General features: G+C 38.7%; 1 protein-coding gene across 7 annotated transcripts in view; it reads left to right on the top strand.

The window, feature by feature from the left end:
• Nucleotides 1-16,760, top strand: part of iqsec2b (IQ motif and Sec7 domain ArfGEF 2b) — a 398,254-nt gene extending 381,494 nt beyond the window's left edge. For 6 of the 7 annotated variants that reach the window (XM_051933790.1, XM_028813376.2, XM_028813377.2 and 3 more), the window contains 5 exons: nt 646-745; nt 860-1,021; nt 4,664-4,852; nt 5,306-5,355; nt 11,723-16,760. In XM_051933790.1, the coding sequence (XP_051789750.1) occupies nt 646-745; nt 860-1,021; nt 4,664-4,852; nt 5,306-5,355; nt 11,723-12,844 (1,623 nt within the window). In that variant the 3' untranslated portion in view covers nt 12,845-16,760. The remainder of the gene's footprint in view (nt 1-645; nt 746-859; nt 1,022-4,663; nt 4,853-5,305; nt 5,356-11,722) is intronic. The other variant, XM_028813381.2, reaches the window with a different exon arrangement.
• Nucleotides 16,761-17,345: the final 585 nt, after the last annotated feature.

The raw sequence follows: 17,345 nt of genomic DNA, 5'->3' as shown, positions 1-17,345 counted from the left end.
TACCTCCAGGAACATGGAGCACCGCATCGAAATGTGTCCGGCAGAAAATGGAAACCACTTCCAGCATTGCATGAAATTCAATCACTTACACATACATCAAGGTATATAACGTATTTTTTTGGTTCAGAGTGCTTCATCCTAACAGGAGTTACAACAGAATATTCGGGCCTCTTTCGAGTGAATCTCCCTGTAGCTAGGAGAGTGTCAGTGGAATTTTATTTCTTATATAACTCTCTATACTAATGAATAGAACTTCTTATTCTAGTTCAGTGACATAAATCCACTAGGTGCTCCCTACGCTAAGGTTCATCGTTACACACTCGATTTCACTGCGTACACTGTTGGGATGAAATCATTGAGATTTTGAGTTGTTTAATTAGTAATGGACAAACATTCTAGTCATGCAATAAGCAGGTAAGAGATGAATTATATCAGTAAAAGTGGGCTGAGGCCTCAAATCTCAGTACCATTTGCTGGAAAATATCTTTCATCCCAATGGCTGCTTCTTCTGAGCAAAAAATGCTACTGGTACTGTATGTTTCGGCAGTCGAGCATGCCAAAGAATATTCTAGCTTCTAATGGATTACATAAGACTTTTATTCATCTTATGTACCAGCGTATGAAAAACTGTGTGTCTTCTCACAGGTAACAAAGATCTTCCAAAAGAAAAAGACATCAGTAACTTACAGTTTTCGCCAGTCTTTCCCTCTGGTGGAGATGCAAGTACACTTGTTCCAAAACTCATGTAAGCCGTTTTGTTTCTTCCAAAATTGATGTGAATTGTTTTGTCTGTTTGCTTTATTCGTGATTTTAGTTCATGATTCATACTGAAATAACACACTCACTTTCTACTCTTAAGACTACCCCTATGGCATCCGACTGACATCAGCAATTCCAGGTGGGGAGAGGAAAGTTCTCATAATCTTTAATGCCCCAAGTCAACAAGACCGAACCCGGTTTTCAAGTGACCTACGAGAAAGTATTGCTGAAGTCCAAGAGATGGAGAAATACAGAGTGGAATGTAAGTGCACTGCCAGTGAAGCAGACTATTATTACATAAAAAGTGTTTTAAGCAGAAAGATTTTTGTTATTAACTTAAAATGAGACAGTCAATAGATACAGTATATGTTGGTGGTCATATAATTGGAGTTGTAGTGGTTGGAAGTCCTTGATCTGTTTTGCAGACAGGTAAACAACATGATGATAAATTACTCTTAAGGAAACCCCTGCAAAAAAAACTGTGAGAATCAACAGCTTGCTTGTGGCTCACTGTGTGCTCCCAACCACTTACTGTTGTCTGTAGGGCAACTTAGAGTAGAAGAAGCTGTTGAATTTAAGAACATAACAAGAACTGTGATGAACTTCCTAATATTTTAGCGAGACTTTATCCTTAAAATTCTTCACATTTGTGTTCCATGTTCTAAATGAAGAACTCATTTTAAAGTAGAAGCTTGTTACCTTGACAGATATTCTGCATAATTGTAAACACACTATGTGTACATCCTATACACTGATTTGTGCAACTGTGTAAAATCTGCATAATGCAAGAAACAGAGGGAGAAAGTTAGGTATTAGCATATCAGAAAAATGAAGCAGTAAACAGATAATTAGTTAGGACATAAAGGTTAAAGCAGTTAGTGTTTCTTTAGGGTTCATCATTGAGACAGTCAAAATATTAAATATCACTTATACTTAAGCCTCAATTTGCCTAATGTGTATGATCAAATATTCTGTATTATATAGTTTAAAAGCATTAATTTATATTAATATCATTTTTCCATAGCAACTTTTAAATAATCTGTTAGATTTCCCAATTAGAAGAACTGAACTGCTTTAAGTAAGGATTGTTCTACTCAAAGAGAGCTTCTGTATATAAAACTACAAGTAAAAATATTTAAGGAGTCATTGGAGTTTGTCAGTCCTGTCTACAAGTGTTGTGTTCTTTACGAAGACGCTTCTGACAGTGTACCCCATGTTATCTTACCAAAGGTGGTACAAGAATGGAATCCTTAGGCCACTCTTGCCTTTCTATACCAGTTATTGTTTGAATTAGACTTCTGTTCACGTATTTTCCATCAAGATGTATCAATTTAATGTGGATACAAGATCCTGTTTGGGGTGCATATTAACTCCTGCCCTACTTGTGAACTTCATGGAAACCACATCAGGACGCAGCCAAGAGACATGGCTATGTTAAGTTGGCCTCAAGGCCAGAGGCAGTAAAAGATCTGCCATATTTAGCAGCTGCTAAAAATGATAGTGAAGTAGGTGTAAGTCTTCGGAGTTTTTAGTTTAGTGATTGTGAGTACCGGCTGCTGAATGAGTTTGTTAAACAGTTACCTTGCTCACTTTATATGACAGAATAAAGAGCCAGTTACGATGGCTTCAGCGTCTACTGATCACAGCCTGCTGGGAAGATATTTTGGGGAGAACCAGGACACTGAAGGAATTCTCTCTTAGATGGCCTGGCAGTACAAGGGCACACTACTACTACTCCTCTCATCATTGTTGTTTGTAGTCCTTATCACAGCATTTGTGGTGTTCCAGTTATACACTTTTTGTCAAAAAGCACCTCATGCTGTTTTTGCCTTTTGAATGGAATTGCTTCAGTATAACAGGGTTCGTCTAGTATTGAGTCAGGTGGTGGTTTATGAAAATGCAAAATTAGTTAATGCTTTTATCCAATTCAGCACACCTTTTCAAGATAGTAAGGAAAGGTCCAAGATAATATAACCAACCATAGCCCCAGGTCCTATAAGACAAGACTATAAGTCCTAAGACAAATAAGTGCTTCACTCTACATAAATGTGTAAACTCATATTCTTTACAAAAACACATGTAAAACAAAGGTAAACAAATAATTAAAAACATACACACTTTAGTGCTACAGACTGGTTTATTTAATTGTTTTTTGGAAGGCACACAGCCAAATCTAGCATCATCTTCTTACGAAAACTTCACAAGGGCCAGAATATTACAGATTTGTAAGAGAAGCTTGCAGGTCACTTGGACCCGTGTCATAGGCTGGATATGGCCCCGGGTCTTGTGAATTTAATAAAGTATCTATCTATCTATCTATCTATCTATCTATCTATCTATCTATCTATCTATCTATCTATCTATCTATCTATCTATCTATCTATCTATCTATCTATCTATCTATCTATCTATCTATCTATCTATCTATCTATCTATCTATCTATCTATCTATCTATCTATCTATCTATTGTTTGCCCAGCACTGCTCCACATTCAAGTGAATGGGCATATGTGGTTGCTTGTTTCTGCACTCAGATACTGTGTAGGGGTTGGCAGTCAGGGGTTGTAAGCAATTATGTAACCCTGTAACTGTTGGGATATTATAAATCTGAGTAATTTAAAACAAATGCCGGTGTAATTATCTGTAGTAACAGAGTGCATATCAGTGAACTAGCCATTCATTACAGCACCTTTCAGCAAGTAAATGACACTGTTGTCCAAAATGTACAAATTATAAATGGCTGCTGGCCAGTTTGTAGCAACAATTAAAGGTATTCAGATTAGCATTAGATCATATACAGATTAATAATGTTTACTTTTTTCTTTTGTTAACATACTGTAGAGTGTACACAAACTCATTTAGGGCTCTTACAATGGGAAACCTTTCAGCACTACATAGTTCTCAATCATTTGCAGCCTGGTTACTTCTGGCATGGGACAAATTAATTTATTGTGCCTTTAGTTAGGCTATGCCAATCAATACTACAGGAATTATTCACTTGATTGAAACTTGCAATATTCTGGACTTTGCAGGAGTGTCTAGAATGTCCAGTGGCCATAACTCCAAGGATTTATGGTTATGAACAAAAACTGGCTACAATAAATTATTCCTCGTTTCCAGCCTATTCTTTGGATTATTATAATGTTACAATAATATTTCTCTGCCGAAGCAGTGTTGCCTGATGAACTATTTCTCATTTTCTATATAAAGGTCAGATTTGTAAATGTCAGGGAATACTCTGTGCCATATACCTGGTGTTAGCTGACTATTCTAACCAGGAGAGATCAAAAATTGTCATGTCCAATTATCTCATTGGTAGAATGTGCTCAGTTAAGTTAGACCGGTGAATTCTTGATTGCGTTTATGCTAGAGGTATACCTTTGTAGGACGCGTTAATGTTTTAATTATAACTAATCACCTTATATCATGCTCCTTTTACACTGATTTGCATTTTGTACTACACTTTGTCATGTCTTGTCACATGACTGAGTAGAGTGCTTACAGTTTTACACGTGTTCTTTGTATGACACTCTCACAGAGGACGTTAATGAGAATTAAGATGAGTTTTCACATTTGCACTGCTAGAAAGTTGCAAACACTAAAGACTGCCGGGAAATGTAAGCACACTGGACACTTCAGTGTCTTACTGTAGACAGGATTTTGCAAGTAAATGCACATTTGACCTACATCCAAATCAGGGAAGACAGACAAATTATACATGAGAACAATGAAAAGTTTGGGGGTCAGAGTGTGTCAGTAATTTTTTTTAAACTTTTTAGGTGCTTTGTTATAGAAGACAACATATATATGTATACAGGTATACAGTATGTGTATATATACATATATATGTGTATATGTATATATCAATGGCATGGTTTTCTGATCTGTTTCCTCTGCAATACAGCTGAACTGGAGAAACAGAAAGGAGTCATGCGGGCAAGTTTAGCAGGACCAGGGCCTGTGGTCGGTGGAGTAAAAAATGACACAGTGAATGGAACTTTGAACCGCCCCAGTCTGGATGACAGCTATGCAACAGGAGAAGGACTCAAGCGGACAGCGTTGAGTTCTTCTCTGCGAGACCTGTCAGACGCAGGTATGCAGGAGACATTTTTTGTTACATCTTAATGCAGTGTCTTTCTTATTAAACACTACATATTAAAAGAAATATTCAGAATTCCTAACGATATTGGCAAAGTTTCTGATTAATAAAAACTATCACACTCCTTTTCACTTTTTTAAGTTTTCACTGTTTGAGGTCAGAATTTCCTATTTTAATTTCTAGTTAGGAAAATATTTGTATTTTGCATTTCTTTCCTTTGCACAAATATGTACTTGTTTTTTCTTCCTTACAATACTTACTACTTGGATGCTATAGCAGGTTTTCAACTGTTTAAAGATAATCCATAGTATCTTGGTATACTATTATTTTGGACATGTCACTGTCAGCTTTGTGCCTGGGTATTTGAGTATTTTGCTTATTTAGAGGTCCTGTCATTGGCCAGGTTAGACATACATCTTTAATGTTGCTTTCCCTGATTGGATGCAGGGAAACGTGGCCGCAGGAACAGTGTTGGATCTTTGGACAGCACAATTGAAGTAAGTGGTGCTTAGTAGCTCCCAAGTTATCAACCCCATCTTTACCTTCGCATGCAGTTTCTGTGTTGTTGAGATTGATGTTGTTTTGAGTTTTTCATAGTTTAAGGCCCAGGTGTGTTTTACATTACTTTCTTATTTTTATTTTGTCAAATGTGTTTGGCTTAATTAAACAGCAACAGGAGCTGGGGTCCAAATAAATGTAAATAGTGTGTTTAAAGAATATTTAGAATTATTTAACAGACTAGGGAGTTACAAGTGGTATATACTATAAATAGCCAGGGCAGAAAAGGAAAGGGTTTTGTACATTGAATTAGGCAGATATGTTCTAATGAGAAGTAAATCTAAATGAGGCAGATTTAAATTTTCTGCAAAACTGTTGTGGGCCACATTGACATACATTGAAGCAAATGGACATGGACTAAACTTGCTTATATTGTTGGCAGACAGAAAGGTGCTAAGGTCAGAAAGAGAGTACACACATAATACGGCTATCTAAACTGCTAGTTAGCCATACAAATGTCTAGTAATTTCAGAAATATACACTAACAGAAAACTACTAGAGTTAATTATGCATCCTATGGAGATAGATGCTAGGATAAGAGAGACTTATACTTTAATCAGTAGAAAAATACTGCAAGTAGGCCAAAAGATATTAAGGTGGTTACAACCCTTCTTGTGATTGTAGATACATAAAGTGGTCAAAAATATATATATGTCAGTTTCTAATAATATATCTAACTTACTCTGTGACTGAACACAACTAATAAAATGTAATATTATAAAGACATTCATCATAGATACAGTAATTCTTAACATAAACTAGGGGCACATAACCATAAATTGGTCAAGACAGGCAAGACTTGCAGTTAAAAATGAATGCCATATAAAATTGTTGGATTTCAGGTAATCATACAAAGTAAAGGTAGACACATGTTGGCACTGGAGACAGATTGACTTGAGTAGTTAGTCATAGGAATGGATCCATAATGAGAGTTCAGTTTTTAGACATACAGTATTGGACTGGGTCGATGGATTAAGCCAGCTGACACTACAAATAGACTACCATTAGTAATTATTTCTGCATGAAATCTGCTTATGTGATTTTCTTGCATGTCAAGCATGCCCTTCCTGTCTTGTCGCTGTTGTGGATCTTTCTTTTGTGCCCACCATCCCAGAATTAATGTAAAGACTAATTCTGCTCTTCAGTATGAGAAGAGAAACTACAGTACATGCCATATGTACAGTGCTTGTATGCATGAAGTCCTACCTGCATATCTACATTCATATTTTTATGCAATGAGCTGAAGAAGTCAACTGTGGATGTGGTTGTTAGGAATTTTTGGATTCCCATCCTATTTTATTTTTTTGTGTGTATTGTATTCCATAATATACTTCATTCAAAAAAAAACTTTGCTGCCAAAAAAATAAATTTTTAATGGGGCCTTTCAACAATATTGTGGGAAAAAATAGTAGTTTAAAAGCAGACATACATTGACCTTTATACATATTATTTTATTATTATAAATAAATATATATATTATTTTTATGTCATATTTTATATTGTATATAATACAGTATTATATATAATATTAACTATATGTTACATTATTCTTATAAACTGGTGTAATTTCTTTGATACAGTGCATCCGGAAAGTATTGACAGCGCATCACTTTTTCCACCTTTTGTTATGTTACAGCCTTATTCCTAAATGGATTAAATTCATTTTTTTCCTCAGAATTCTACACACAACACCCCATAATGACAGCGTGAAAAAGGTTTACATGAGGATTTTGCAAATTTATTAAAAATAAAAAAACTGAGATATCTCATGTACATAAGTATTCACAGCCTTTGCTCAATACTTTGTCGATGCACCTTTGGCAGCAATTACAGCCTCAAGTCTTGTTGAATATGATGCCACAAGCTTGGCACACCTATCCTTGGCCAGTTTCGCCCATTCCTCTTTGTAGCACCTCTCAAGCTCCATCAGGTTGGATGGGAAGCGTCTGTGCACAGCCATTTTAAGATCTCTCCAGAGATGTTCAATCGGATTCAAGTCTGGGCTCTGGCTGGGCCACTCAAGGACATTCACAGAGTTGTCCTGAAGCCTCTCCTTTGATATCTTGGCTGTGTGCTTAGGGTTGTTGTCCTGCTGAATGATGAACCGTCGCCCCAGTCTGAGGTCAAGAGCACTCTGGAGCAGGTTTTCATCCAGGATGTCTCTGTACATTGCTGCAGTCATCTTTCCCTTTATCCTGACTAGTCTCCCAGTCTCTGCCGCTGAAAAACATCCCCACAGCATGATGCTACCACCACCATACTTCACTGTAGGGATGGTATTAGCCTGGTGATGAGCGGTGCCTGGTTTCCTCCAAATGTGACGCCTGGCATTCACACCAAAGAGCTCAGAATTTTCTTTCTCATGGTCTGAGAGTCCTTCAGGTGCCTTTTGGCAAACTCCAGGCGGGCTGCCATGTGCCTTTTACTAAGGAGTGGCTTCCGTCTGGCCACTGTACCATACAGGCCTGATTGGTGGATTGCTGCAGAGATGGTTGTCCTTCTGGAAGGTTCTCCTCTCTCCACAGAGGACCTCTGGAGCTCTGACAGAGTGACCATCAGGTTCTTGGTCACCTCCCTGACTAAGGCCCTTCTCCCCCAATCGCTCAGTTTAAATGGCCGGCCAGCTCTAGGAAGAGTCCTGGTGGTTTCAAAGTTCTTCCACTCATGGATGATGGAGGCCACTGTGCTCATTGGGACCTTCAAAGCAGCAGAAATTTTTCTGTAACCTTCCCCAGATTTGTGCCTCGAGACAATCCTGTCTCGGAGGTCTACAGACAATTCCTTTGACTTCATGCTTGGTTTGTGCTCTGACATGAACTGCCAACTGTGGGACCTTATATAGACAGGTGTGTGCCTTTCCAAATCATGTCCAGTCAACTGAATTTACCACAGGTGGACTCCAATTAAGCTGCAGAAACATCTCAAGGATGATCATCTAGATGCACCTGAGCTCAATTTTGAGCTTCATGGCAAAGGCTGTGAATACTTATATACATGTGATTTCTCAGTTTTTTTATTTTTAATAAATTTGCAAAAACCTCATGTAAACCTTTTTCACGTTGTCATTATGGGGTGTTATGTGTAGAATTCTGAGGAAAAAAATGAATTTAATCCATTTAGGAATAAGGCTAACATAACAAAATGTGGAAAAAGTGATGCGCTGTGAATACTTTCCGGATGCACTGTATATGTACAGTATGCTTAGGCACAACCAAAAGTATACTATCTGCATACTGGACAGTAAGTCTGAACAGTTTCAATCAGATAACGTGGGGTAAACTACCAGTTCATTTTATGAGCAAAATAAATGTTATACTTATATAGTATGTGCATTCATCCAGAATCACTTAGACTGGGGCAATTAAAACACGGTCAATGTAACCTGCACATTTGGCAAGTAGGAGGAAGCTCATAAGCCAGAAAAAAAATCATATGCACATAAGGAGAATGTGCAGACTCCTCACAGACCATGCACAGGTCGATACTGGAACCTGTGGCTCTAGATCTGTTCAGACAGCAGCAGCTACAGTAAACACTGCTCTAGCATGACACTGTGAAGTGATGCCAGACATTCAAGTGCTTTCTAAAGAAGTAACAAATGCCTAAGTGGTTTCATGCATCTGAGGACGGACAGTTAATAATATGGGAGTGAACCTTAGATGTTAAGTTTTGCATATACTTAATATAATCGACTGAGAGGATGTAGTTCTGAACAAAGCCCAGCCAACCCCATCCTGTACAGAATATGACATAGTCTTTGATGAATGGAGCTAGATGTACAATTACTAATAATGTAAAGGTCTTTATTCTTGCACTGCCATGTATAAGAATATTGCTTGGCATAATTCATTTTTAATGGTCAAAATCATATTTCATGTACACCACAAGAATAACACTACATGCAATTATTTTCCTGTCTTCTCTCTTGAGATGACTGATTCAGTTCTGTACTTCTACATACCAACTTTCGCTCCCTTTTCATCTTCCTTGACCATCTGTATTGAAAGCATATAACAGGGATCGTTTGATGAAAAAATTAAGGGGGACTCAGTATTCTACTGCCTCCTGCTGGTCTTAGCCATTGATACGACAAAAGTCACAAAGAATAAAAACAGAATTTAGAGTCCCTTCTGGGCATCTATATCAGTTCTTTCAGAAAAGATATATTTAACACTTTTATATTACAAACATGGCATAGAATACTACAATAATTATATAACATATACATACCATAGTTAAGACTTTTTGCAGAACCTGAGCTACTGCTACGTTAGGTTTAAGTTTTACTGTGAATGTTACTGATATAAATCCCTGCTTCAGTTTGGCCAGAATAAATGGCTTGAAAATAAGAAGCATGATGGTGCATGGAATTGAAGGAAGAAAAATTACCTACTCTCATGACCTAAAATCCATCTTGACACTTAAAATGTTTCTTCAAGTATACTATAAGAAATGTAGCTGAGACGTAGCCATTCAGGCTCCCGGGAGGTTCAAAGATTAACTCTTTTAGGGCTGAATATTTTTCCAAAAACTTGCTTTTTTCTAAAAAGAACACAAAGCAATGGTTTAACACATCAATCAACAAAAAATATTTATTTTTGACAAAGGCCACTGTCTTGCATGTTGTATGAGCCTGCATACTATGTGATTTCACATACATGTTACACAGCAAAATCCTTCAAAGTATGATACGGTCAAAGCAGCCAATTGCATGCATTGCCACATTGCACTGTTTACAATATGAGTTGCCCTGGTGCCTCCTTTTCAATGGTCTGTTGCTGCATGCAACACAGTCAGGTTTGTACTTTTTGTCCTCGTAAGTTGCAGGAAAGTGGCACTCAGTCAACCTATCTTGCACTGCTCCTTGCCATGGCCTTCCTCGCTTTGCCAAATGTACCGCAACATACTCTGTCAGCAAGCCGTCGGCCACCTTCTTTCAGAAATCTGATGCAGTTGTGGTGCAGAGTCCGACTCAGTGATAATGCGCAAAACATCGTCTGCTGAGTATTTTGTGAAGGCCATCTTACCTTTGTTTACGTTTTGTAACTCACGCACACGTAGGGATTAGATGCTGAGTCAATGAGTCTAACATTCCTCCAATCAAAGAGGGCCTACCTTTAACGTAACAGTGAGTTTTGTCACCGTTTGCAGCTGATTATCGCCCTCTATCCCTGGATGTCGACTTTTGTCAACATGAGCCCTCAACCCTGGCAAAAGTCGACATCCGCCCTAAAAGAGTTGAATTACTCTCTTCTGTTTTGGAGTAGTACATCAAACCTGTGATCAGATGAATTTGCATGTTTGTATTAGTTTTACCTTCCTAACACAGTTCACAAAGTATGATTAGTTTATTTGTTAATGCCAAGTGCATAATAAAAAAGAACTTGTTTTTTTTTTGTACTCTACATACACAAACCCAGCAGCAGACTGTGGTCTGTATCCTGTTATCCAAATAAGGAAAGCAGGTTTAATAAAATGGTCTGGCTAAGGCATTTGATTGCACAGCACAATAATGTTGGTTTAATCTCAATTACTGATGACTGTGCTCCAGTTGTTAAATAAAAGTGTTTGTGAACAGTTGAATTACAGCTCTGTACTTGTAAAGCATCCTGGCTTGGTGTTTGTCATAAAGTGGTTCTATAATGTAAAATGTTTTTGATATCATTAATGTCAAGACCATGCCGTGCTGCCACAAAGTCCTTGGAAGTGGCAAATTTTCATTTTTTCCAAGGTAAGAGCAATACAACTGATTATATAGTCTGCATGATTTTACATGGGATTTTCTAAGGAATATACTATTTTGATAACTTGAACCTTTTGGAATGGCAAATCCAAGAGCCCATGTTAATGTGGCATTTGCTCATTAACTACATTACAGTGTTGCCACTCATGGACTAGTAATGTTTAATTTAGTTCACAATAGGATGCATTTCACATCTAGCAAATCAAGGTTGGCTGGGATGGCTAAAGCCATTAGTTTTATCCAGATTTTGTGCTTACAGTATAACAATTTCAACAACTCAAAAGGTCCTCAGACAAGGACAGTTTTACTTTTAGAGGCTCTGGTATATTATACCATTGTCAACAGGTCTAAATCATGGTGGTAGAAGTCAAAAACATCAGGCTGGTACTACAGTAGATAGGTATTTTGGAAAGAATTCAAAAAATGAGGGGTTAAGGTGTCATTTCTCACAATAGTGCATATGGCTAATGGTCCTTTTTGGAGCAAACCAATTAGCAACTGAGTCAAATTAGCATGCAAGTCAAAGTTGTATAATGAGTCTCTCTCTCTGTCTTTCTGTCTAGGGCTCCATTATTAGCAGTCCCCGGCCACATCAACGTCTCCCAATGGGGTCTCCAGGATGTTATGCCACAGATGACTACAGACTGCACAGGCAAGTCATGGCAGGAGGAGGGTCCGCCCCACTTGGTGGAGGTGGAGTCACTAACAGCAGCTCAGGCTCTTTCCTGGGCTCCCTTTTCGGAAACAAGCGCTCTAAGCCTGGTCCAATCATTCCACCAGGACCACACTATCCAGCTCCTGTGCCTCCTCCAACCACTGGAGGTCCTCCTCCACATAGCCCATCCTCCCTGAGTCAGTCTGAAGGTGGCCAGTCAAAAATACAGGCTCTACATGCTCAGTACTGCCACAGTGCACAGCCAATGTCCTCAAGTCAACCACCACCTCCATATCATCATCACCACAGGTACCATATGCAGACTGTCCAGATGGTGCCCCCAGCCCCACCACCTGGACAGGCCCCACCTCCACCTCATCACACCATTCAAAGGGGATCTCTTCCCAAGAGAGGTCCCCAGTCTGCCTCCCAGCATGCCCAGCAACAAATGTCCCAGCTTTCCCAGCTTTCTCAGCACACGTTGCATGGACGCTATGCTAATCTATCCAATTTGTCCACTATTGCCAACATTTCTAATCTCGGAAATATTCCTAATATGGCTTCACCTCTTCCTCCTATGCCTCCTCACTCACCCCTCCCTCCTCCGCATTCACCACTTCCTCAGTACTCTCCATACCCAGTCCAGCAGACCCTGCATTCCCAACATGCTATTCAGCGCCCTAAACCCCAGCAGCAACACTTTGTTTTTGCTACTGGAACCACCTCCACTGCCTCTCACCATTCCCGCCATGCCCAGCAAATACAACATTCAGGTCATGCCACCCATCCAGGGCATTCTCACCAATACGTGCCCCAGTACCCTCCACTGTCCTCCATCCCACCGCCCCCCCCCCATTCGCCGCTGCCCCCGCCCACTTCCCCCCTTACCCCCCTCACCCCGCTGTCGCCCTTGCCACCCCAGCACGCTGGCCAGTCGCAGCAGGCCGCGCCGCAGGGGGGCCAGGGAGGGGCGGGTACTGGGGGCAGCGGCAAATCCAAACCCATCAACCGCATCAGTACCGTGGTGTGAGAAGGAGGGGGGTCGGGAGAGGGAGAGTGCGCAGAAGAGTGCGAGAGAGAAGGAAGGTAATCATGAAAGTGTGGAGCTGCTGTTAAACACAGTCTTCATCCATCTCCCCAGTTGGAAGGTCAGCACCTGTCTCCTGCCTTTGATATGAACCCATGTGCAAACAAAAACTATTGCAGGGCATCAACGATAAAAGCATGACACCAGACACAGTGACTGCATCCATTTGGGATCACCAAGACTGTCTTGGACGACATGCCAGTGTGTGTCCCTGGGACGTAAATGTGCCAAATTTGTCTGCCATTTGTACGCCAAATTAAGAATCCTCCAGCTTTTCAAGCACTCAAGGAAACCTTTGCCAGACCTACAAAGAAGATGCTCTTGCTGACCACTTGACACCCGAGACAAGTGGACCTGGAGTGGATGGAGAGGTCATAATCATCTTTTTATCAAGAACTCCAGAAAATAGTCAAGCTGATTTGTGAAGACAATGATGCATTGTCAGGCATGATAAATTAAAACAGAATATTAGCATGTAAGCAGTAAGATGAAAATTAACCAAGGAAAAATGTGCAAAGGGTCGTGAGAAAGTGAAGCAGACTGGTAGAATTAGCCGTTCTTATTTTAGTTATAATGATAACATTTCATTTTGGTAAAAGGAAGAGTTTGACTGGGTGTATGCAAGTGTCCCTGGATGCTGAACAAACTTGTCAAATGTAGGCTCATGCTTCTTCCAGACAATAAAGGGGCTCATATATGTGCACGGGGCAAATTAAATCTTTTTTAGCACATAGAAAGAAGAATTTTACTTCGTAATAAAGGGCTTAAGTGTTTTAATCGTCCAGAAATTTTGTTTAATTTGCACTGTGCACATGGAAAAAATTTTCAAAACCAAGGCACACACTTCCAAGTGTATAAGAACTGGCCAACTCTCAGATTCTTGCAAAACTGTCTTATGTTCGCCTAGAATCCCAAAACAGCCAAACTGACACTTTGAAAATGTGCCTGTTCCGAGCTGTTCTGTTGTGATTCATATGTAGAGGAGTAAAGAAAATGTTGTAGAGTTTATACAGAGTGAATCCAAAGTGCAGTGGACGAGATACAAAACAGACTGAGGTAATTAAAAGATGCTTCTAGAAACAATTGGACTTGTAGGACATAGACAGGTATAACAATGCCCCAAGTAGTTGTATAAAGCTAAAATACGCACTGACTGTAACAGACAGAAAGATAAGAGACACAACAACACATTTATTAGATAGCCTAGAGCATGAACCTAAAAAAGACAATCTCAAATAAGAGGGGAGGCACTAGGGCAGAAAGTAAAACCTGGAGACACAAATAGTAAATAACAAGAAACGGGGCATGTTAGAGCTTGAAACAAAAAGATAAGAACACAAGCTATAACATGAAGTAGACAAACAAATAAGGATACACCCAGGCTGGAATTACACATAAAAGAAATGCACTGGAACCCAAATAACATAAAAGGAACAGGCCATGCATTCAGAAAGTTTCTTAACAAAGCTGTATAGGTTTTAAAGTACAGGCGTCCATGAGCAGTGAAGGGTCTTGCAGCATTTACCCATTGCCTCATACAGGTTGGCAGTTGTGGCATCCAAGTAAGCCTGGTAGGATTCACCATGTGACAATCTCATAGACACTAAGAAAAGGAGACAATCATCTCTAGACTGAGTGACAGACAAATTAATATCACTGAGTAGTTCTTCAGATAGAAAATGGACCTGGCTTTCCCAACCCCAGTTAAAGACAGGTTGCCAAAAAAGTGTGGTTTTTCATATTGTTCAGTATACCCAGCATGTACTTCACCACATGAGAGATAAAAAGTGTTGCTTCAGCCCTGCAGAATTACCAGGAGGCACTGGGGACACATGAAAATGAAGGAACATGTGATGGATTCCTACAACAGAGAGAAGAATTTCATAGATTTTTTAAAAAATAAATTAGAAAATAGTTTAGTTTTTTTTTTCAGTTTAATTTGCTGCTGCGAGTTTACACTTGTTCTGGACACCCACGTTGCAATTGTAACTCACTACTAACTGGCATGGTTAAAACTGGAGCAGGTGAAGGATAGGCCAGGCAAGTTAACAGCTCTGACGTCCATGCTGACTTTAGGGAAGTTATGAAACTGCTATCCTGGAGCTGTGACCCTGAATCAGCAAGTACCTTGACTTGTATGTAGTAAGTGAGGAAGGGATTCAAAGTTTAGAATGTGAAATACCACAAAAACAGGACTGTGAAGACCAACTCTATATTAAAAATGGGCAACAGAAATTACTGCAGGGTTATAAAAGCATGCCAAGTGGCTCACACCTACAACTTTACGACTTATTTACTAAAAACCATAAGAATTAGGTGTGAATATTTCTGTTTTCCTTCCAAAACATTATAAAATTTTAGCTGCTTGCATAAATTTTTGTTTTTCTTCTCATCTTTTGCTAAGCTTACAACAAAATTCAGTTTCAGTCAATTATAAGTGAAAAAAGTGAGAAGAAATTAGCTCTGTTGACCAAAGGTGGCAAAACATCAAATCTAAACATTCTAAAGGTAGAGCTGGGTTACGTTTCATGTCTCTGAATTCCCAGAAAAGTCAGACTTCACAGCAGAAAACTTGTTACTCAATTACTACTCGAAACAAATGCAGGGGTAAAAGAAGAACTGCCCAAAGATTGCTCAGTGAGTAGGTGAGTTAATTGCAACGCAGCTAAATTAGGCATGGATCGCTTGCCTCTAATCCTTTATTAACGCTTGAGTCCTGATGCTCCTGTAGAACCCTAAGGACAGTCTACGTTATGCTATAAAGATTAGTGAGACTCTCTCAGTAGCCAAGCATCCAACCAATGGACCAGAGTTGGAAGGATTAGATGCTGGCAAATCCAGAGCTCAGCAAAGAGGACAGGTGTTGTTTTAATTCTGGAAAAAAAAAGAGCCTATTTTCTGCCAACAGTGTTATTGATTATTATTATTGAGAAAAGAAATTATTCTTCTTATGCTGAACAATGGTATATATAAAGTTATACATATAAATAATATAAATATAATTAATTCTTCAGAATATTGACTGTATATGGCTGCTTGACAACGTGTGGTTGCTGTGTGAAATATTTATAATTATTATTGATTATTCTATTTCTAGCGCTATTCTGTATGTTTTATTTTTTTCATCCTATTATGATGATAATTAGGCCGCTCAGTTTTTTTTTTTGTTTTTTTTTGGACAAAATGTTTGATGAAGTTTTGTGATTTTTTGCACATCAATTTATTCATTTCAGTGGTCAGTTATTAAACAGTGTGCGCAGCACGTTGTGAGGTTGAATTTTTTTCACTCTGTTGTTTTTTTTTTCAATTTGCAATGCAATGATATTTTCTTCATTGACAACTTAAAATGAACAATTTATACATTTATGAAGATACCATATAGAGATTTTATTGAAGACTGCAGAATTCCTGTATGCCCCAATGCTGCTTTCTCCTTGACGTGATTTTTTCCTACCCAATGTTCTGTCCGAGTCTCTCTCTGCTACCTTGCTCTCACCATCCCAGCCCCTTGTATGACATAGCTCTCCACCAGTCTCCTTCTGCCCAAACTCCTCAACTACCAGTTCAGGTATTGAAGCATACAGCTTTCCACCTGCTGCTGGATGGTGCCATGTGATACACATTCCTCCTTAGTGTTAAGGCAGTATGTTGTTTTGTAGTCTTGTATATCGTCTCCAGTTCCATCTGTGGTTTCCAGTTCTTACCCATTAATTACTTTTTGAGTCATAATTCTGTCATATTTCTTGAGAAACTTGACCTGTAGCTTTTGTAACCAAACTGGCATGGAATGATGCCAGTTTTATTAAGTCTGGTTTGCATGTCATGTTCAATATTTATAGTTGTTTTGGGCTCTTTTATATATATGTGTGTGTATATATGTATGTATCTATATATATATGTATGTATATATATATATATATATATATATATGTATGTGTATGTATATATATATATATATATATATATATATATATATATATATATATATATATATATATATATATATATATATATATAATATTGCATTTTTCTGATTACACTATATCAGAAAAAAAGTCAGGTTTTGCCTGAGGTGTGGCTAACTATAGTCAATCCAGTCATATTTATGAACCAACCACTGTCATCTGTTGAAGTTATCATCTCTGAATTGAACTGGCAGCTGCATGATATCATGGATACTAATATCCTAATTATTATCATTGCACCTCTTTATCTTTTTTTCCCCATTATGCATTGTGTGCTATGTGTAAAGGAGGCTTCACGATGAGAGGCAAGAACTTGGAGGGAGAGACCAGTTAGTGGAGACATAACAATATGTTTTGTCTACTTGAGTCACTTTGAAGTCCCACAATGTCTTCCCATTGCATTGATCCAGCATGAACCCTAGTAGGAACCTGCACTTACTGAATGATGCTGTAAAGGTCTGATTGTAAATATTACATAG

This window comes from Erpetoichthys calabaricus, chromosome 11 (assembly GCF_900747795.2).
Source record: "Erpetoichthys calabaricus chromosome 11, fErpCal1.3, whole genome shotgun sequence".
Classification (NCBI taxonomy): domain Eukaryota; kingdom Metazoa; phylum Chordata; class Cladistia; order Polypteriformes; family Polypteridae; genus Erpetoichthys; species Erpetoichthys calabaricus.
The sequence above is the reverse complement of the archived record's forward strand: the minus strand, read 5'-3'. Positions and strand labels throughout refer to the sequence as shown.